Here is a 21,071-nt window from a genome sequence, read left to right on the forward strand (position 1 = left end):
TATATATATATATATATATATATATACTGGCAAGAGCTTGCTGTCCAGCCAAGGGATGTTTTGATCATCTACAACTTCACTTCCTGTGTTCAGACACCGGATTTAAACTGTGAATCTTTTAAATGTACTTTGAGTTCCACATTAAATTAATTAATCTTCGTCAGAAACACTCGAAACAGAGTAAGGATGAGGTTGTGCCAAAGACACATTAGGAAAAGATGTCCCTACCGTCCACATGCAAACCTACGCCCTTTGGTAGTTTAGTCTGGCAGCTCCCAACCCTGCTAAGGGTCACAATATAAATCAGAGGGTTTGTGAGATGGTTAATAGGAGAAACAAGAAGAAAAGAAATTTCAATACAAATATCTGTATTGGTTTTTCAGCCTTTTCTCTAATCTTTGCCTTTTTGTAAAATATTGGATAATTTCCCGTCTTTGGGAATCAAACTGTTATTTAAAGTAAATAATCTCAGAGGTTTGGATGAAAACATTGAAAACAAGAATCATGGTGGTTTGGAGGAGTGTTTTATTAAGCACTTTCTGTAAGGAGCTGCTGGGTAACATTCTATAATTTCCCTAAATAAATATGATGCAATGTAACACTTTCTGATCGGAGTTGTACACTTCTGACCGAGAAAGGAAATCCATACACAGCCACCAGACCTGCCAGGTAGCTGGTCGTGGTTTTTGACAGCTCAGTGTGATTTCCGTGATTGTTTTGACCATCTCTTACACAAAAATGAAATCAAAGGACATTGATAAAAGTAGCAGTGATGAAAATACCCCACCAGGACAACAATCATAACATCGGTGAAGAGCTCCAAAGAGAATATTAGAGCTAACGGAAACTTTGCATGTTCCATAAAGAGGAGGATCTTTGGTGATTCTGTTCATTATACCAGTTCTTATAAACTCTTGGCCTTGTCCTGGTTCTTCATGTATTTCTGGTAAACCACTCTCAGTGTGGTGAAGAAGTTTCCCATGAAGAGAACCATGTAGGAGCAGCCACACATCAAGACCTGCACCCCGGTAAAAAAAGGAAAGATAAGCTTGGTCAGAGAGTCTTGGCGACTCATAGAACTTTTAAAAGAGAAAACATAGCGTTATACAAGCTTCTATTGTTTAACCTTTATACCAAAACATTTGTATTTAGATCCATATTTGGATTTACACCGGAAGCTGTTCACTTCTGCCATGTATACTCTTCATAGGTACATGTATTTAACTTTAGCTGTCAACAAAATATGCCAAATTACATTTATAAATGAATTACTCTAATAATGCTACCCGGTAGTATAGCTATTACATTGACAGCATTGTACCTAAATTAATCAGAAGTTAAAGCATGACATGTATCTGAACCCCACCTTGAAAAAACAAAGTAGGTCTCAGCTGATTGGATGAACTAAATAAAAGCTGTGGGACTGTTAAAGGTGTGGGTGGAGATTAATTGTGGAAATAGAACTGGAGGTTTTAACAAGATGAAATATACAACCAGAGATACAATGGATACAAAGTGTATGTGAACACAAAAAAGACAGAGAAAGCTGTTAGGAAAGAGAAAAAACACACAAGAACGAGCCATAATAGCTCATTGGGCAATATGCATTTTTCTCTTTTTTCTTTTTTTTTTTCTCAATAGGGGGGTTGTCTATGCAATGGGAGTTTCAGATTACAAAATAAGGTTAATTTGACATTTGTATGACACAATCAGACACTCTAGTGACAAAAACCTGAATAGCTCTCTTGCGCCGAGCTTCAACACCGAATCATGAGAAGTTTTTGGCTTATTTGTTTACATTTAGACCAATGTGAGTCATGTCCTGCTGCTCTGGATACCAGTAGTTCCTGTGGTTTGCACTGTACCGACCAGACGTAGGGCGTAGCAGGACGTAGCAGGGCGTAGCGGTGTCCTGCTACGCCCTGCTACACTCTGTGTGCCCTGCTATGCCATGAACTACAACAACTACTATTTCTAGTCACTGTTCCATGATCTTTGTTGTGGTAATTGTAAAAAACCCCGACCGGCCAGACACCGCCTACCAACAGCCTGGGTCTGGCCGATGTTTCTCCCTTAAAGGAAGTTTTTCCTCGCCGCCGTCGAACTCTAAATGCTCGCTCTTGGGGGAATTGCTGGAATTATTTTTATATTATAGACCTACTCTATCTGTAAAGTGTCTTGTTACGATTTGATACTATAAATAAAATGTAATTGGATTACTTTTACTGAAGAAAAAGCCAGAATCTGTTTTATGAGCCAAATTGTAGTTCCTTTAAATGATTTCTAAAACAGATTAATGGACATTTATCCTCAATGGACACCACATTATAGGAATGAGAGCTTAAAGTGCTATGACATGTCTGGCAAATTTCACAAGTAAATGGCCGTGGGACTGTTGAAGCTCTCCAGGGTACAAACCTGCCACTCTTTACACTCCGGGAGCTGGAACATCCGGAAGAGTGTTATGCTGTTGTAGAGCTGCCAGAACTGTAAGACGAGGAACAGTCAACACTCAGGAATGCTATAAAAAGAGAACTTTGTAGTTTTATTTTTGCATTTCTGAAGTGAGATTTTCACCCAGATTGGTTTTATGTCATTTGGTTTGAACTATTCAGAATAGGCATTGATAAATATACCCTATTTTATTTAAAATTTTCTAAAAAGCTGATTAATGAGCCTTGAATGTAAGTAAGCAGGGAGGTGTTCTAAGAGTGAGGCTACTCACGTGACCAAAGAACAAGAAAGGAAGGAGGAAGGTCAAGCCTCTCCACATCCAGGACTGGAAACCCTCTGAACCCCCCAGGAGAGGAGAGAGTCACTGAGATGAGGTCTACTTAATCTATCGTCATCATTAGAGGATATTTGTCCTGCGTAGCTACAGTGTAACCAATATGACTAAATACACATGAACAATGAAGGACTATACAGTTGACATGAAACAATAAAATCTCAAATATTGTTTGTCTGTGATAAGCTCAAATCGGACAATAATATCATCACGGCTGATTTCTTGTCATGCCATTACGTTACAAATGCAAACGGACAAGCTGGTGACTGGAAGCGGTTTAGACTGCACTCACCGACTGTCACGTCCATGTTGTGTCGTTCTCCCAGCGCTCTGAGTCTGTACAAACAGCCACTCTGGTAGTAGTACTGGAGAAACTGGACAAAGCCTACTTTACACGCAGAACACAAAAGAAAAAAAAAAAAAAAAAGTCTTAGCCAACAATTACCAACTTGAATTTGATATCTTAGCCTCTAAGAAATCACACAGAAAACATAGAGAAATATTAATGTGGAGGTTTGCTGAATGTTTACACCAAACAAACAATGTTGGGGAGATATCTGTGATATCTGTGGTGAGCTAGGCTAGCGGTGGGTGCGTCACACAGAGTCACGACATGCACAGAGATGACAAGGGTATGTATGAATTTATCTAATTGGGGCATATGGTGAATAAGCTAAAGTCCCAATAAGTCAGCGTGTTCTTTAAGCAGTTTATGCGTTCACACGTCGGTGAGATCACATCTTTTGAATATCTTGCTGTATCTACACAATGGGAACCACTGGCCTTATTGGTTTACTATGCTGGTTATTACATAGTGTATATTAAGAATGAAGTGTGGAGTTAGGGCACAGCTTAAATCTCTTACTTTGGTATAGACAGTATGTAAGGAACTGGTTCCTAAACATCTGGTAGAGAGCGCCTTCAGGCCTGCAAACAAACATCTGGTTAGAAAGGAGCAGAAACCCAAACTTTTATACCATTCAAGTTGGAAAGAGCAAAAGCTTGGCGTGTCAACACCAACCAATCAATACATTAAGATATAATTATGTACAGTTACAGTGAAAGTGTAAAACTCTTACTTTAAACAAAAGTGGACAACATCACTCACCAAGTGAGCATGACTCCAGAAAGAAAGGCTGACACGTAGTGATGGGAAACCCACCAACCTTTGATCCTGAAAACAACATGGAGGACTGACACTGAAGGGCATGAGGCATGAGGCAAAGGCACATATGTTCCCACATGTCACGACTAAACCACTATAGAGCGTAAAATAGTGAACACAGCATCTAGGACTTCCCCCATTAGTTTGTGGACTGCCGTTTTTAAAGCCCTGAGTTTGGCAATACGATCTTGGTTTTTTGCAACAGGATGTGCCAATTTTTGACGAGAGGGTTGAGGCGGGGAGGATGTGGTTGCAATGGCGCTGCGCTAAGCTCAACGCTAAAGAGGGAAAGTTTCAACACTTCTGAAGCAAATGCTCCAGTGGAGATTTGCTGGTGGGTATAGCAACTGAGACCATAATGCCATTATGACAATCTTTATTGAGGTAATAATTTAAGTGAGAAGCAGGGTAATTTCCCCATAGGAACCGCATTTTGGAGCCATTGGAGACGCCCCCGGTGCAGAATGCAGGTTTAAGGCACATGAGCATTGGCTTCACTTTTCAGACCTGGACGCTTTGTCAATTATTTTATGTGTCAGGACCCCCAAAAATGATATTCAGTATTCTACTTTAGTCCGTAGATTAGAAGTCTCTGAATGTTTTCCAGTTGATTTCTTATCATCAAAATGAAAACAGTGGAGACAGACCTAGAGCCGTTGCTGATGAGGATGCTCTCCCGGATGGTGAGTGTGCAGTAGTACCACACCAACAGGAAGTTGAACAGGGCATCTAGGGCTCTAAGACAAAAAGACATACAAAGAAGTTAAAGACGACCAAAGTTACACATATAATGGAAGTAATCCAACAAACTAATTCATTCAGTCATATGGACAGATGACAGTAGATAAGGCAAAGGCAGAAGGCCTCTGTGTGTACACTGGATCTGATCAGGCACATATCTTGGTTATAATAACCAAATTTAAAGGGATAGATTGGATATTTTCAAGTGGCGTTGTTTGAGGTACAGGCGGGAGTATCGACACGGAAGATAAGCAATGTACTACTGTAGACCGGGGCAGTAGCTAAACGGATTTCAGCCACCTAAAAAAAAAATCATTATCATAACAGTTTAAGCGCACACTATATTTGTAATATTTAAACCGCTTTACCTTTGCCGTTAACACCCCTTTACGGCAGGGAACTGAAGCCATTATTTCCATCTATGTTCTGTTTAAAGCCACCAGACTACTTTGATAAAACAGCAATTTTAGATCACAGAACAGGGGACTTGCTGGTCTACAGCTTCCTGAATCGCTTACTTAGTTTGTGTTGTGTGACTTTAGTGTTTTAAAAGGATAAGTACAGAATTACCAAAGTCACACCAACTCACTTAAGAAGACCAGAAACTTTTGTGTATTATGCGAGGTAAAATTACTATTACTACTATGTCAAAGGAGTCTGGTGGCTATGAAGAAAGCACAGACAAGGACTGAATGGGCTGTCTGACGACAAGGTAAAGCCTTGAAAATATTCTAAATATAGCATACACTTCAACTGATATCCATTTTTTTAAGTTGTTTTTTTTTAGGTAGCTTAAACATGTTAAGCTGCAGTTCTCATCAACAGCACATTCCCTGATTTACAAGACTTAAACGTACACTGTTGCACTGAGTGAACTGTCACCACGATAAACATGGGCACTGTAGTTTATCTTCAGTTTATCCCACATTCACCTTCCTGTTGCAGTAAACATTCAATAAAGCCTCACATGTGTATTAATCTAGGAAAACAATGGGTTGCACCATCAGGGAGTGCTCAGCTAAACCTACAATTTTCCCTCAGAAAAGCTCTGCAAACATAAACAAGGGGTTGGGAAATCTTACCTGTAGCTGAACAAAAAGCGACATGAGAAGGAGACGACAAAGAGGATGACCGTGAGGACCAGTTTAAATTTCTCATATTCATCTTTGTAGGCAAATCTGAAATGATGAAACTGTGTCAATGTGACGTTGACTGTGGCACGACTGTGCTTTTCAAAGACATTTTTGGGGTTGTAAGAAGAAAAACATCAGTGTGACTCACTTTGACTGTTTGTTGAGGAGTGTTATGTTGACGTTTCCTAAAACAAGATTAAGGTACAACCTAAACAGGAAGAGTTGACGACATCGTCATTCACATCGCAGACAATTTTAATTGTTTTATTAACGTTTTAACCCTCGTGGTGTCTTCCAGCTGACCTGGAACACTGAAATAAAAAACCTTTTATCGAGGTTATGGTCGTCTTTTTCGACCCTTTTGTTGCGCCCTGATGATTTTGTCACTTTTTCAACGTTTGTTGAATTTTTCTGAGCCTTTTGAAATTTGTGTGGGTTTTTCCCCCAATTTTTAAAGTTTTCTTCTTTTTTTTTTTTACTTCGACATTTTGTCAACATCTTTTCACATTTTTGTCACTTTGACATTTTTCCCTTTTTTTTTTACACTTTTTTAAAGTTTTGTGCCAATTGTTTTTTCTCCAAATGCTATAAAATCCATTAAAAAAAACCACCTAAAATTCGATGAATGTAGTGAACTGATTATTTATTTAACTTGTGAGGAGCGTTTTAGGGAACAATCCACGTTACTTTTTTGGACAACTTGTTTGAAAGAAACTCAAATTTCTGATAAAGAAACTTTTTGAAAGCGGTCAAATTTGACCTGAAGACAACAGGAGGGTTAAAATGTGTATAGATTCAAACAAAATGTGGTGCTTTATTGTATTTACAAGTGTCAGAACTGTTATTACACATTTACTGTGCCAGTACAACTACTTTAATTTTCTGTTTGCTGGAGAAAAGTACACAAACAACCAAATGACAGAATCCCAGCCGTTCTTCTTGGGCAGAAAAGCTTCCATCTCAGAGAAAGCATCGGCCCTGTCTTTGATGGAGTTCTCGATTTCAGCGATGGCATCCACGTCCTCTGGATTTAATTTGGGTGTTGGATTCTTTTCTTTGCATCTAATTATGGAAAGAGACCTTATGATTATGTTTATAACACAGCACAGACTAGCATACATAATAACTAACTAAGATATGGTGTTACATTTTGGCTTGATCACTTTTGATAGTACAGTCCCAACAGCACCGCGGCTCCAAAAGAGGAAAAACAACGACATAACCCCTTCGTGGCTTCCAAACCATGAATGGAGATAGGATCCCACAGCTGGTTTCATTTTGAATCCACTTCCTGGCCAGCAAAATGCCCAGAATCTAAATCCAAATCACTGGAAGAACATAAACTGTGGGTAGCAGGCTTCTCATTTTTAGAATTACCAGCGGCAAATTTGATTAGCTGTAGCTCACATAAAAAGTTTGTCTGTTCTCCAGTGAATGTGCATGTCAGATATATTATCTGAGGCCTTAAGGTCCTGGCTGAGATATGGGCTGCTGTCTTTTGTATGAGCTATAGATTATTACAAGAAGAAAGGGCATTAAATGAATCTAGTACCTTGAACTGCTCTTGCACAAATACTCCCAGCAAATCCACAATGACTCACCAATCAATACTTACTCTTTAAGTGATGCAGAGAGCTCTTTCAGTTTCTTCCTCTGACGCGCTATAGCAACGGAGCAGCTGTCTTGCAGTCTGGTCACTTCCTCAAGTTTCTGTTTATAAAGACGATGGGTGTCCTGGAGGTAAAAAATCAATAACAAACAAAAGAGGATACATAAAGTTGTGCTGTACATTGTCTGTTTTTTTTATATATTAACAAAACTGCAACATAGAGATGCCAGTGAATCATCCGAGTCAAGTCAACTAATTTATAGAGCACATCTAAAACCAACTTAGGGTGAACAAAGTGCTGTACAAAGTTATATCATACAAACAAAGGAAGACAATAAAAATATAGACACATTGAACATCATACAAACAACACACTTCTATGCACATTTCATTGTATAGAAATCATACGCCAAAGAATAAAAATGTGTTTTAAGACGAGACACTAGAGGAGGACCTAATATGAATAAGAAGTTTGTTTCAAGGAGAAGGCACGATCATCCATTGTTTTCATCTGTGACTAATAGCTAAAAGGAACTGATTAGACGATCATAGGTTCCTGGAGGAGTGACGTAGGGTAAGGTGATCAGCGATATATAAGGGGCCAATCCTTAAAAACAAGTAGCATTACCTGAAGATCGATTCTATATCTGACTTGTAACCAGTGAAGAGAAGCCAACTTCAGGGAGATATTATCCCTCTTTCTGGTACCAGTCAACAAACTAGCAGCCGCACTCTGGACAAGCTGCAGGCGTGATAAAGATGATTGGCAAATCCCAGAATACAAAGAACTGCAGTAGTCAGTACCAGACAAAATAAGAGCAATAATGTCTCCATGTCCTTACGACAGAGGACAGATTTTAGTTTAGCAATAGTACTGAGATGAAAAAAGCTACATTTGACAACATAACTAATTTGTTTGTCAAATTTTAATGCTGGGTCAAAGATGAAACCTAGATTTCTGGCAAAAAGGGGCACACTTGAGGCTTAAGTCCCAGAACAGAATCTTTTTTAAATTCCTCAAATGAATTAGGGGGCCAAATAACTAAACATGACTTCCATCTTACTCTCATTAAGTTGGAGAAAGTTGTTATCCATCCAGCAATGAATGTCTGTCAGGCAGTGAAAAATGGACTTTAAAGAGTTGGTATAACCTTTTTTTAGAGGCAGGTACAGCTGTGGATCATCAGCATAACAGTGATGTCATCTGTGTGTGAAGAATGGAGCCCAATGGGAGCATGCACAAAGAAAATCCAGAATTTAACAGTACATAATTTATACTGTTTATTTACCATTTACACTGTGTTGGTAGGAAATGACTACACAGTGGGGTACAGTGCTGGGGGGTACAGTGCCTTGCTAAAGGGCACCTGGCAGTGCACATGAGGTGAAGTGGAATCTCTCGGATCCACAATCCATACAAGGACTTGAACCAACGACCCTCCGGTTCGCAACCCAACTCCCTACGGACTGAGCTACTGCCACCCAATATTATCCTTAGATATTCTGATAATAAAAGTGCAAACAAAATCGATTTGGTGCTATAATAAAGACGTAGCTTGATCTTGTTATTATTGCTCTTTTGTCATTAAGACTAAAAGTATAAAGTTGCATAAAGTTACAACACGCAAGTAAAGTATTAGTGGCTAACTCGGTATTTTTAAGTAACCGTATTGTAACGTTACCGGTAACTGTTCTTTTGGTGCTCCCCCAAAACAAGGGCGTGCTGAGACAATGTGACAGTAGTTCCGGTGGCAGTTGTTTACGCTCAAATTTACTTTAACTGTCACTGACTTCTTTGTTTTTCAAAGTACAATTATATTTATCTGTGAGGCGGTTCCCGCCGCCCCGCCTCTCACCCTACTCAGACTGTTAGCTTGACCGGGCAGGGCGCACTTCCATAGGCGCAATTTAGACAGGCGACACGCTGTTGTTAAACTTACCTGAATTTGTTGGTAGTTCTTCTCTAAATCTCCCCATTCTCGGAAACATTCACTTAAATCCGTCGGACTGAACAACATGTTCTATTGTGACATGAGGAAACCTGCTGGAGTTGGGTAACATTAAAGCTCCGCTGTGCAACAGACAGTTGTCCTTGCGCTGCCGTCTGTCAACGCTAAACCAAGTGCGACTTCCGGTCACCACCTTCACAACAAAAGCCTTTGTTATTGAAGTTTTACTTTTGTTTACAGAGCACACTCCGAGACGAGGGGTCGTTTCCCAACCATTTCTGATCATTCCCTGATAGTTTCATGGAAAATACTTTTAATTTTCAGGAAAATTGAGATCGAAAGATGCTATTTTAGTTTAAAAGTTTAAAAACTGATGTTGACAGTGGTGGAAAGTAACTAAGCGCATTTACAAAATTCATATTTTTAATACACAATATTATCAACAAATAAAATATATATTAGTATGGCCCGCCCATTGTTAAGTACTTTTAGTTGCTTATTCATAGTGCTATATTACTAAATATTTTTATTGTAATAAAATTGTATGTGTACTTTTGCATTGGAAAAAGCTTTCTTGCAACTATATCCAAGTATGAAGCATCTAAACGAAGGCCTCTTGATTATTTTACTTTTCGTATGTTTATTTTTAAAAAGGTCTTAAATAACATTGCTTTTATAGTTTACATGTATTGTTGTGATTCAAGCAAGTTGAGTTAAATGAGTTAAACCAACAGTTAACAGTCAAATCTAATATCAGTACATTGATTAAACTTTTGTGCTTTTGATTTTATTAAGCCACCTATACCTTTTACATCCGGTGTTATCATGGTTAACGATAACGCCCTTTACAAAACTTAACGCTCATTCCTGCGTGCGTCCTGCGTGTTGGACGTCGTATTCGCAAATGGTCGGTCTAATAAGTGGTTCCGTTGGTGAGCACTACGATTTTGGTTCCTAGTTTCGGGCGAACAGCCCCGGGACCATTACACCTTGTCTTTAACTGTCTATGATTAAACCCTAACAACCTGCTTATTACCTGAAAATGTGCTGCCCTGAGTGCAGCTCTGTCTCTTATAATCCCCGCTGCATTACAAGGGTTCGGCCACATTTTAACGCCAACTTGGGCTCTAACAATAGCCTTCTATAACAGAAAGTATTTCAATGACATATGTTGTCTGCAAGGAAGGCGCTCTGTCCCATGCCAGGACAATTTCAAGGCAATAGGTTAGGACTACTTTGCATGTGGCCTGTATTTTTAGAGCTGACATTATGTAACTAACTCTGGGGGGGAGAACTTATCATGTCCAATTTTGTAAGCACCTCTGGGAGAGCCATGTATGGACTGAACTACAACTAATGACATTTGAAAGACACAAAATGACATGTTTTCACTAATAACTGTAATGAATACAAAACAAGAGAAAAGTGCACACAAGTACATTCAAATGAAAGGTGTCACTGTCCACTTTTTTATTTTTTTTTCTCTTTACTTACATTGAATCCTTGAATCTTGAAAAAATCTTAGAAGATTTGTAAAAAAGATGAGCCTTTATTGATCCCCAGAGGGCATGTTTGTGTGCTGAAACAGCACAATTGTATAGGTCAATAGAGAAAGCATTACATTAAACATTAAATCAATATTTAGATTAACTTCCATTTTACTGTCATTGCACAGAGTAGGCTTCAGGAACTGAGTGCCAAAAAGTAAGTAAAGTGCTTTTTTTTTGCACAGTAAAGTGCTTTTGAGGCTAATCGGTGGATATATTAATGTACTGGGGTACATAAGGTGGTTATAATGGTTTATCTTCAAAGTTTAGAGGACCTTAAAACCCTCAAAGACTTCAGTTTCTCCTGACTCTAATTTTGAGCTGATCTTACTTTCCCTCATAAGGGTTTATTTATGGATTATCTAAATGAAATAAGAGATTTTTTTTTAAGAAAAACAATCCCATTAAAAATGTCCCAATTAGTTTTTACCTTAAAGATGCAGTAGGTAAGACTTATAAAACTAACTTACTGTCATACCTGCTGAAACTGACCTTATGTTGGAGTAGAAATATATGAAGCATGTAATTTAAAAAAAACAGCAGTCCTAGCTCCACCTACAGCCTGTAGGGCAATCTGCAAAAATGCTCCTTGTTCAGATGCACCAATCATGGCCAGGGGGGTGTCTACCTGTGTGTCAATCATTGCTCAGGCACAAGCATTCATACTCCCGTGTGGGGGGAGGTGCTTAGGAGACCATTTGGGCATTAGCAGAAAGGGGGGAAGTGACTAAGAAGTTGTCGACGTTCAAATTCTTTGACTAAATCCTGGATCTTCCCAATCCTACCTCCAGCACCTTTACTTAAGCCTTTTTTTAAATGTACAAAATAACATTACACTATCATCAAAGCTAGTTCCTTTGTTAAAAATGGGGCTCGGAGATATCAGTCACTTTGGTTCCCATGGTGAGAAGCTCCCACTCAGACAGCTGCTGGAGAAACCCCGTGTTTGGCCTCATGTTGGGTTTACATTTAAGCACGAATTTCCAGGCCTCCTGAAAAAGAGGTAACAGCAACAGCATTATATACAAATGTTATATTATATTTCACATTCACATGCTTTCTATCCACGATCAATCTAGCGTAGTTGCAGCCAGTACAACTCACAGTATAACATGCTAAAAAGTGAACAGATTTTGCTACCTTGAACAGAGCCAGCTAGGCTAGAAGTTTACCCGTTTTTACAGTCTTATGCTAAGCTACGCTGCCGGCTCCAGCTAAAAATTTACTGTACAGGCACAAAATTGGTATTGATTGTCTCATGTAACTTCGCAAGTAAGGAAAAAGCTTTGTTTCCAAAATATCTTACTTTTCCTGTACGTACGGCACTGGAGTCAGGATGTGGTTAGCCTAGCTTAGCATAAAGACTGGAATTCTAAAACACTCCAAACACCTCTAATGCATGTTTTTAAAACCTAATCTTCTGGCTCTTATTCTGATTTGGAACAAAAACATATTATCTTAGAGTATATTTGCATACTTATTACTACGTAGCCATCACAATATACCAGAAATTCTTTGATATAATAAACCCATAAAATCAAAGACAGTGTCAAGCGGATTCCTTTTCAAACATCCTTCCAGCATTGCTACTCAGACACCACAGGTACTAGGACAACAATTTGCAGAGAACCCCACTTGCCTCCAATGTGTATTTGAGGTGGTGCATGAGAAAGGCAATGGTGACAGCACTGCAGCGGCTTCTGCCCTGCCTGGAAACGAGCAGGACCCGAGAGCCCATGTTGATGTGGGAACCTGAAAACAACAAGACACCAGCAGATGGCTTATTGCAGTGAAAACAAACCTCTGCACTATCAAGCAGTAACAGAAACTATATGTATAGCACATCTAGCAACAAAATAATTCAAAGTACACTCCCTGTTCTGTAAAAAAAAAATCTATAATAGATGGACTGTACGTGATCATCTTTACTGCATAAAACCATTTAAACATTTTAAAATTCTTGTTCAAAAAACGCCCAGATTACCTTGTACCTTCACTTTATAAATTCAAATTGCGGATGAACAATGCATGTTACATTTAGATTGGATTTAGATTAGATTACACTTTTTTGTCATTTAGCAGAGTACAGGTACAGAGCCAATGAAATGCAGTTGACATCCAACCAGAATTTTAAAAGAAGCATTAAATACCAAAGTGCAGGTTGAGTCCAGTATTCTGTGCAGTTATGTGGACGATAGAGATGAATTAAAGACACTGTATCGTTAGATGAATACAGGTTTTCCAGATTACGTGTCTACAGTGACAGATTTAGATGTTTAAAGTCAGATTGAACCTACTTATAACATGTTTTAAAAATAAAAGGTCAGTTTAAGATTTAACTGATTATTTTAATGCACCCATGTATTTTTGTTTTTTTTGTGTTTCATTGAATTTTACGCCCTTTTTTTCCTGAAAAAATAAACTTGAATTTGGACATAGCTGTTATCCCTGAACTGAGATGCTGCATTTTACATTTGTGTTGGTATTGTTCATCACTGACGTTGACAGTCAGGAAAAACCTAGATGCCCAAAACGCATGGCTTTCCTTCTTCTATAAACAAGACTACAAATATCTGAAAGGATGTACAAGCAGCCTATTAAGTAAAGTACAACTTACTAATAATACTACAAATCCTTTCAAGACTTGAATATAAATCAGACACCACTGAGTCGGCCACAGGGATGTTAACCACGGTCGGGTTCTCCTGTATGGATCTAGATCAAAACGAAAGTTAGAGTAAAATTCAAAACATATTATATTATATATTATATTTCAAACATCCGGTCCTGTCTTACTCCAGAGTGTTACTCTGTGAGAGGCTGATGACGGCGCTGATTTTCAGGTCTTTGAGGATGCTGGACTCCATGCCTTGTTCCTGGTTGCCCATATACAGCAGTCCTGCTATGATCTCCACTGGATAAGTCTTCAGGTTTTCCAGCTCCTGTGATAGTCCAGAAATATATTTAATTTAATTTAATTAGCAAAATAATCAACTTAATTACTGGAGAGAATTTTTTTTTCTTCATATTGTTTGTAATAAGCAAGTTTGGATTAACTAACCGGGCAAAATGGGAAACGGGCCTTGAGCTGCTTGATTCTGTGGCCCTGTCTTGTTAATGGGCCTTGTGTCAAAATGTATTTACAGAAAGTGGCTTCAATATTATTTATGAACATCTGTACAATCTGCAATATAAAAGTGTAGCCTTTGCTATGAATATTGCCTTTGTCAGGCTTACAATTTTGTTGAGCTGATTGGACATGTATGGTAATTTCTCAGGCTACGGTATTTGATGGTAGTGAAATGTATTGCTTTATACAAGGGAGCGATGCAGATCATGCAGTTATTGTATGGTATGCATCTTAACCACTCGCCCACCATTAAATATGGGAGCTTGAAGCAGAGTTGTGGACATTACATTTTTTTTCACTTTAGTATTTCTCGTTTGTCCTGCCCCTGCAAGACGGGATGTGCACCCAATTACTTTTATAAATGCTTATTTGTGACGAGAACAAATCCAGTGAGCATCAAGAAAAAATGCTTTTATAACATCTGGCACATTCTAAGATGAAAAACATCACTTTTTGGCACGTTTCGGCATTCCTTCCTGAAGAAGGCTGGAGTTAGAATGTGCTAGATGTAATAAAAGCATTTGACTAACATTTGAACAGTGTGAGGTTGTGTCAGAAATGTTTGACTATTCACTATGCAAAGCTAATGCACAAATTCAGTCAGGAAGAAAATACCTTGGCATGCTTAGTCCTTCTTTATTTCTCAAGCATCTGCATTCAATACACACACACACACACACACACACACACACACGCACACACACATTCCTTATTCCTTGCTGTCCTGTCTGGGCCTGTCATTATCTTATCAGCAGATCTCATCAGCTGATCTCATCTATCCAATAACTCAGTGACACACCTATATTATAAGCCCATTATCTTGTGTGCCTCTGTTGGTAACTAACTAAGAGCTAAACTATCAATGCTCTGTCAAGGACTGCGTTTTCAGTTGCTAACATCTGGACAACTTTTAATCCAAACTCTTGACTTAAGACCAGACACCGATTTACATCCAGTCCAGAGATTTGCACTACCTGGGTGATTTAGATCAACCTCCACAGACTTAAATATGAGTGTATGAACTTGCCCCCAGATGTAACAGGTGTGTTTTGTCTTACCATGATGGTGTACAGGATTTTCTCAGTCCTTAAAAAAGGGTATAGAGCTGAGAACTTCTGAAATCCTCCTCTCAGTACATGGACTGGACAGATGTTAGCTTTAGCTAAGGCCTGGGCACATTCAACGGCTCTGCCTGCAATCACAGTCAGAAGCCAAATGAAAAACACCAATCAACACATTTGTGGCTGAAATCCACATTGGGAGCATTGTCTAAAGAAGGGGTCTTCAACGTTTTTTAAACCAAGGACGCCTTAACTGATAAAGAGACGGAGCTGGGACCCCCTACTACATATTGTCTAAAATTATGTTGCATTATAAACAAGGCCTACATTAATGTGCAGAGCTTCCTAAATCCTTTGTACGCATAACTTTTTTTTTGCATATAATACTAAGCTTTTAAAATAATAATTTTTGGCATGATTTTATAAATAATCTTTTAATGTTGCACATACATCTGGCACAGGGAATCCTCAGGATGAACTGGATCTGTGGATTGCTACCTTAGTGACTACCTTATCTATAGGCAAGTAAGCCTATCAGCAGTGGCGATTTATATGTGCTAATAATATGTTGGATCCATGTTAAAACATTTTCATTTTTGAAACAACGTTAAAAAATGAACAGTATGGAGGCCCCCCTGCAGTGACTCTGAGGACCCCCTATGGGTCCCATGCCACTGTTGAAGATCTCTGGTCTAAAGTGTACTAACGTCCCTCTACCAGAGCAGTTCAGAAGAATTGTGGAAAATACAGGCTTTTTAACACTTTTAACACATATGCCCCTGTACTACTCTAAGAAATGTGTCCTGAATGGCCAGTTACCTTGTTCCTGTAAACAGTTTGTGTTGCTGTCATAGACCACCACGTGCTGCATACCGTCAACCTCCATAGCCTCTGGCAGGAGGAGCATGCCCTCTGGATCCTGGAAAGAGTCGCCAGAAGGGTTTTAACATCTGATGCAACAAAATAATCCTGGAAAATTAAGGATCTAGGAATCTAAGCAGTTTTTTAGTATGTTTGTTTGTTGTAACAATCTCCACACTTCAATACTTTTATGCAGAACACACTTCCATCTAAAGACGCACAACAAGATGACTTGGATTCCATTTCATTATAAGTCCCGTTACTCCTTTTTAGGTTGTTTTATTAACTTCTATAAACATGTATATAGAAAAAAAGAGACATAAAGACACACAAGCCCCCACCCTGAACACCCACCCACATACTATTAAGTGTGCCTAAGACATTATACTTATCTGACATGTAACTGACTCATGTCATTGTAAATGAGGGTTGCCCCTCAAGGATCTCTCGCACAAAGGTTGAATGAATGAATGGAAGGGCAGTCTTAGGATATATGCCCCATTTGTCTAAATTAATTTACGGAGTAGACCTCAACTTCACACATATTGATATGTATATATATATAATGGGTTTGAGGTTCTAGTGACTTTAAGGTGTGACTGTTATAGAAAATATGCTTGTATTTTATTTCTTTATATATTTTCTTTATATGATGATATATGATATCTTAGAAGGCATTTTTTGTCATGCCATGTTTTCTGTATACATTTATATAAAAAGCTTGCTATTACATTTCTGTCATTTCAATTATCATTTATTTTTATTTGATTTTTTCTGTACTCAGGTCTTACTTGTAAAAAAAAAAAAGGAAGCTCTCGATCTTAATTTGTCTTCCTGATTAAATAAAGTAAATTTATTTTAAAAAATAAAGGTTGCCAGTAGCATACAATTGTCCATGCACTAAGTCTGTAGTTCCCCTTATAATGAGAGCTGCTTTTAATGTAAATTACTTTCTGTTGTAGTGGACAACATAACTGTCTAACAATCTCTGAGAGATAATGCTAATGTCTGTACTAATTAGCTACTTCCAAAGGAATTCCCTACAGCATTTTATAACCGACAGCACTCACAACACTGTGGCTACAATGACAACTGTACCATTTTGCCATGTTTAGCTGTTATGATGTGACTCGTTCTGTAGTCTTGGGTTTCACGAGCATCTAGAAAAGAGACATACACAATGTACAATTAGCTAAGTTACAACTTAAATTAATTCAAGCCAAGCAACAAAGCAAAATTCAACTCATAGCAAGTAGTCCCATTGACTCCAGCCTTCAAAGCTGAGCTAGCTGAGCTAGCTAAGCTAACAGGCCGTCTCTTACCAATCACACAGAGGAAGTTGATCTCGGCCAGCCTCGACACGCGGCTGAACCGGTTGAGAAGATTGTAGAGCTCAAATGGCTCACACATTATGATTTCAGCCATCACAGGAAAAAACAATTAGTCAGAAACAAATAGCAACATTATAATTAGCCAGACCTGTAGGGAAAGCACACCAGCTTCCAAATTACCACCTTGTCTAGCTAGCAAACAAGCTAGCTACGTTGTTTTCAAAGAGCACTTTTTCGGTTTGTTTCACTTCGGTTGCTAAGCAACTCAGCGGCAGTATCATGCAGTAAATACCTTTAACTGTCTATGGTAAATACAGATGTTTCATAAAAACATTAAAAACATGCAGGGCTAAAATATAACCTTATGTCTGCCCTAAATAACCAAAACAGTGGCATTAGGATGGAATAGACTAGATAGTTCAACTTGCTCTGCCCTTCCATCCATACTTCTTGAACTTCTTCCTACTTCTTTCGAACATGGGAATTTCTTATTTGAATCACTTACAATAATTTTGGAAGAATATGCTGAAATGTACATGTCCTTATGTATCTGTTCATTTAATTTGACTATATGTAGAGAAAGAGAACCTACTTATTATTTCTAGGGTTCGACAACCAAAGACTCAACAAACTCTTTTTCAGTAAAGGACTCCTAGAAGACCCCTGATGGAGAGCCTTCAAGTCACAGCTATCCATGTTAATGACTATTTAATTGTTTATTCACATGTTTACTCTTGATGTAGATAAACATTTTTTGTTTTATTTGATTTTGATTTATAATCAATGGTTTCATTTCAGCAGCAGTAGCAGTGGCAGTAGCAGTTGATGAAAGACTTTTCAGATCAGTAACCAAGTTATTTTACCTACTTATGGCTGTTTCCTCTCATTTCTAAACTGTGTTGTACTGAAAAATGATCAGCAGATGAATCCATGATGGGAAAACAATCTGTAGTTTATATTTCAAAATGAGCTCCAGCTCAACCAACTCCAACAGTAAAACCCCCTCTTTTAAATTAATGCATGAGTGATGATCTAATGATATAATATCATAGAAATTAAGTCCATTGTATTTCCATGCATCATATTGTAATATAACAGTCACAGGGATGTGATGTACTTTTAATACTTTGATTACATTTTCCTGATCAGCGCTGGATGCTATTAGACTTTATCTGAGGGAACATTTTAAATGCAGGACTTTTACTATAACAGATTATTTTACTGTGTGGTAAAAGTAGCCTACAGTAATAATATAATAATAATAATAATAATCTTTATTTGTAGAGCACTTTTCAAAAACAAGTTACAAAGGGCTTTAACAAGTGTAAAAAAAAATGAGTAGCCTCATTTTACTCAAGTAAAGGATCTAAATACTTCCTCCACCACTGGCTTTAAGTCTCAAAACCATTTAGATCTTCCTGGTACAAAATGCAGCTGCCGGGCTTTCCACAAATTCCAAAAAAACAACATCACTTTATCTCTATTTTCAGTTTTAGAGTTGCTTGATTGATGGTTTTTTGAACACGTTTCAAACACTTGATGGGAATCGCTGCTCCCCCCCATACTACCAGAGCGCTGTCCCAGAGACAGGTCTCCTCTGGCTGCCCCTGAATCCTGGAGCCGGACCAGAGGGGACCGTGCCCCTCAGCTATGGAGCTTCTCATAATCTCTTAAACAATTGTTTTTAGGTTATCCCCATTTATTATGTTTTCCTGCCATAGTGTCTTAACCATTTTTGTTTTCTTTATGTCACTCTTTTTTAAGTTATTCTTTAACTTAAAATGCAATTAGATGAGCACGATGAAAAGATGAATTCACTGGGTATTGATTTTTTTTTAAATTTATTGTCATGGCTCAGATTTTAGACAATCTCATTATAGCTAAATAGGCTCGCACAGCCTATTTTAGCAGCAGCTCCTGACCCGGCCCAAGCTCTCTAAGAAGACGAGGAAAAACTCCCCAAAATCCTGAGTCTAGCAGAAATAGGAAGAAACCTCGGGAAAGGCAATTCGAAGAGAGATCCCCTCTCCTGGGATGGCTGGGGGTGAAACAGATCAGCGAAACAAAGGCCAATTCCTGTCAAAAGTATAAAAAACAGTCCAATTAGATAAATCAGATTAATTGTGTCAAGCAGCAGTTTTTTCACATCCGTCTTCCTGTCAAAGAGAGAGCAGCATTAGTACTTGGATGACACTTATGCATGGCACTGGACACATTTGTGGACTTTTAGCACGCACACGTGTGTGTGTGTGTGTGTGTGTGTGTGTGTGTGTGTAGTGCTAGTTTATCTGAGCCATGGGTGAAGTTGGAGCTGCTCCAGGGTAAGACGCTGCTGGGGGGTTTCGGTCAAAGACATTCCCAAAAAATCCTGGCAGTCTGGAGAGGAAGAAGAAGAAGAAGAAAGATGACGGATATAGTGATCCATCCCATGTGAACTAAAATGAAAAACATTGTGCCTGCTGACATGTTTGAGTATGCTTTTTTTCTTACTTTTGGACAGCTTTTTGCTGATTCTCAGCTTGTTTCTGAGGAACTTAGTGGTCTCAAATGGAACTTTGTGGAGCATTTCAAACAGGACCACCCCCACCTGCCACACTGTGGTGGGGCTGGGCCTGTACATGCAATGAACGTACCACTCGGGAGGGATGTGAGCAGCAGTACCTACAACACACGGACATAAGAAAACCATGACGAGGACGAGGCAGAGGAGAAGCTTTGTCTAAATGCAAGGGTCATAGATGAGTCAGTTTGTGAAAAGCAGAAGTAGGTGCTAGACTCCTTACCGTAGAAATTGCGGTAAAAAGAGCCTTTCTTAGCGAAGCAGCTCAGTCCGAAGTCGATAAGGCGAAGACGAGGGACATCTGAACCGGTCTCGATGAGAATATTTTCCACCTTGATGTCTCGGTGAAAGATGCTATGGTTCTCTAGTTCAATTGCAGCCTCAATGAGCTGTGTCAGTATGATCTGAGAGACAAAGGGAGACAGATGAGGAGGGTTGGATGACATTAGTTCATGGCTGTGATGGCTGACATTGACTACAACTGCCTGTAGCCCATAGGCACCAAAATACACGATTTTCAGTGGAGCTGGTCATAATTTCTGTTTGTTTCTCTTGTTTTTTGGCTGGGGCCTGGAGGCAGTCAAACATGGCCTGGGTTTTCTCAACACACACACACACACACACACGCACACACAAACAGGATCCACCAGTTTTTTACCTTGGCCTGTTCCTCCGGTAGGGAACCTCCGTTGTCCTCAACGTAATTGAGTAGGTCCTTGGAGGGAACTGGTCTCTCCAGCACCAGGATCAGCTCCTGGTCCAAATCATACCAGTCCAGCAGGGCCACTGGCGCTGTTGACCCCGCTGATCCACTTGTTCCAGCCGCAAGTTTTAACATGGCAGCGATCTCCACAGACTGCTGCTTCCCATTCTGGTCCTGAAACATCACAACAAAATGAGGATGAGGGAGAGGAATGTTTTAGAGAATAATATAGAATCAGTCACCCATAATGCATTCAGTAAGAGAGTGCAGTGCTGAATGCAGCTGATTTCACCAGCAGTAGGTGTTGCTCACTTACCACTACTTTGCAGAGGATTTTGTCCTTAGGTACACGTTTGATGGCAACCTATGAGGACAAACAGGACTTTGATTAGCACTTCCTGACTATACTATGTCCGTGTTCAAGAATGCGTGTGTAACACTTACAGGTAAATTATCTGCTCTGCGATATCCAGCAAACACAGATCCACATCCT

The 21,071-nt window shown here is 39.0% G+C and overlaps 3 protein-coding genes across 6 annotated transcripts in view; all 3 read right to left on the bottom strand.

Annotated features, from left to right (window-relative positions):
* Positions 1-9,571, bottom strand: part of LOC117955721 (transmembrane protein 120A-like) — an 11,929-nt gene extending 2,358 nt beyond the window's left edge. Inside the window, exons 1-12 of one of the 4 annotated variants that reach the window (XM_034890392.1) lie at positions 9,377-9,571; positions 7,443-7,561; positions 6,759-6,889; positions 5,976-6,036; positions 5,777-5,872; positions 4,601-4,690; positions 3,897-3,962; positions 3,654-3,715; positions 3,081-3,173; positions 2,726-2,790; positions 2,419-2,487; positions 506-1,018 (exon numbers count right to left, since the gene is read on the bottom strand). In XM_034890392.1, the coding sequence (XP_034746283.1) occupies positions 905-1,018; positions 2,419-2,487; positions 2,726-2,790; positions 3,081-3,173; positions 3,654-3,715; positions 3,897-3,962; positions 4,601-4,690; positions 5,777-5,872; positions 5,976-6,036; positions 6,759-6,889; positions 7,443-7,561; positions 9,377-9,454 (1,044 nt within the window). In that variant the 5' untranslated portion in view covers positions 9,455-9,571 and the 3' untranslated portion in view covers positions 506-904. The other 3 variants (XM_034890391.1, XM_034890393.1, XM_034890394.1) reach the window with 3 other exon arrangements.
* A 2,175-nt stretch (positions 9,572-11,746) lies between these two features.
* styxl1 (serine/threonine/tyrosine interacting-like 1) lies at positions 11,747-17,580 on the bottom strand. Its single transcript, XM_034890662.1, has 8 exons — positions 17,307-17,580; positions 17,083-17,144; positions 15,943-16,042; positions 15,121-15,254; positions 13,729-13,874; positions 13,550-13,647; positions 12,572-12,684; positions 11,747-11,924 (listed from the first exon to the last, which is right to left on the bottom strand). The coding sequence occupies exons 1-8, from the start codon at positions 17,407-17,409 to the stop codon at positions 11,793-11,795; spliced, it is 888 nt and encodes a 295-aa protein (XP_034746553.1). The 5' UTR covers positions 17,410-17,580; the 3' UTR covers positions 11,747-11,792.
* A 1,584-nt stretch (positions 17,581-19,164) lies between these two features.
* Positions 19,165-21,065, bottom strand: LOC117955901 (serine/threonine-protein kinase pim-3-like). Its single transcript, XM_034890663.1, has 6 exons — positions 21,023-21,065; positions 20,895-20,942; positions 20,534-20,752; positions 20,099-20,279; positions 19,806-19,976; positions 19,165-19,691 (listed from the first exon to the last, which is right to left on the bottom strand). Exons 3-6 carry the CDS (start codon positions 20,711-20,713, stop codon positions 19,600-19,602), a joined length of 624 nt encoding a protein of 207 aa, XP_034746554.1. The 5' UTR covers positions 20,714-20,752; positions 20,895-20,942; positions 21,023-21,065; the 3' UTR covers positions 19,165-19,599.
* Positions 21,066-21,071: the final 6 nt, after the last annotated feature.

Source organism: Etheostoma cragini, chromosome 13, assembly GCF_013103735.1.
Source record: "Etheostoma cragini isolate CJK2018 chromosome 13, CSU_Ecrag_1.0, whole genome shotgun sequence".
In the NCBI taxonomy this organism is placed as follows: domain Eukaryota; kingdom Metazoa; phylum Chordata; class Actinopteri; order Perciformes; family Percidae; genus Etheostoma; species Etheostoma cragini.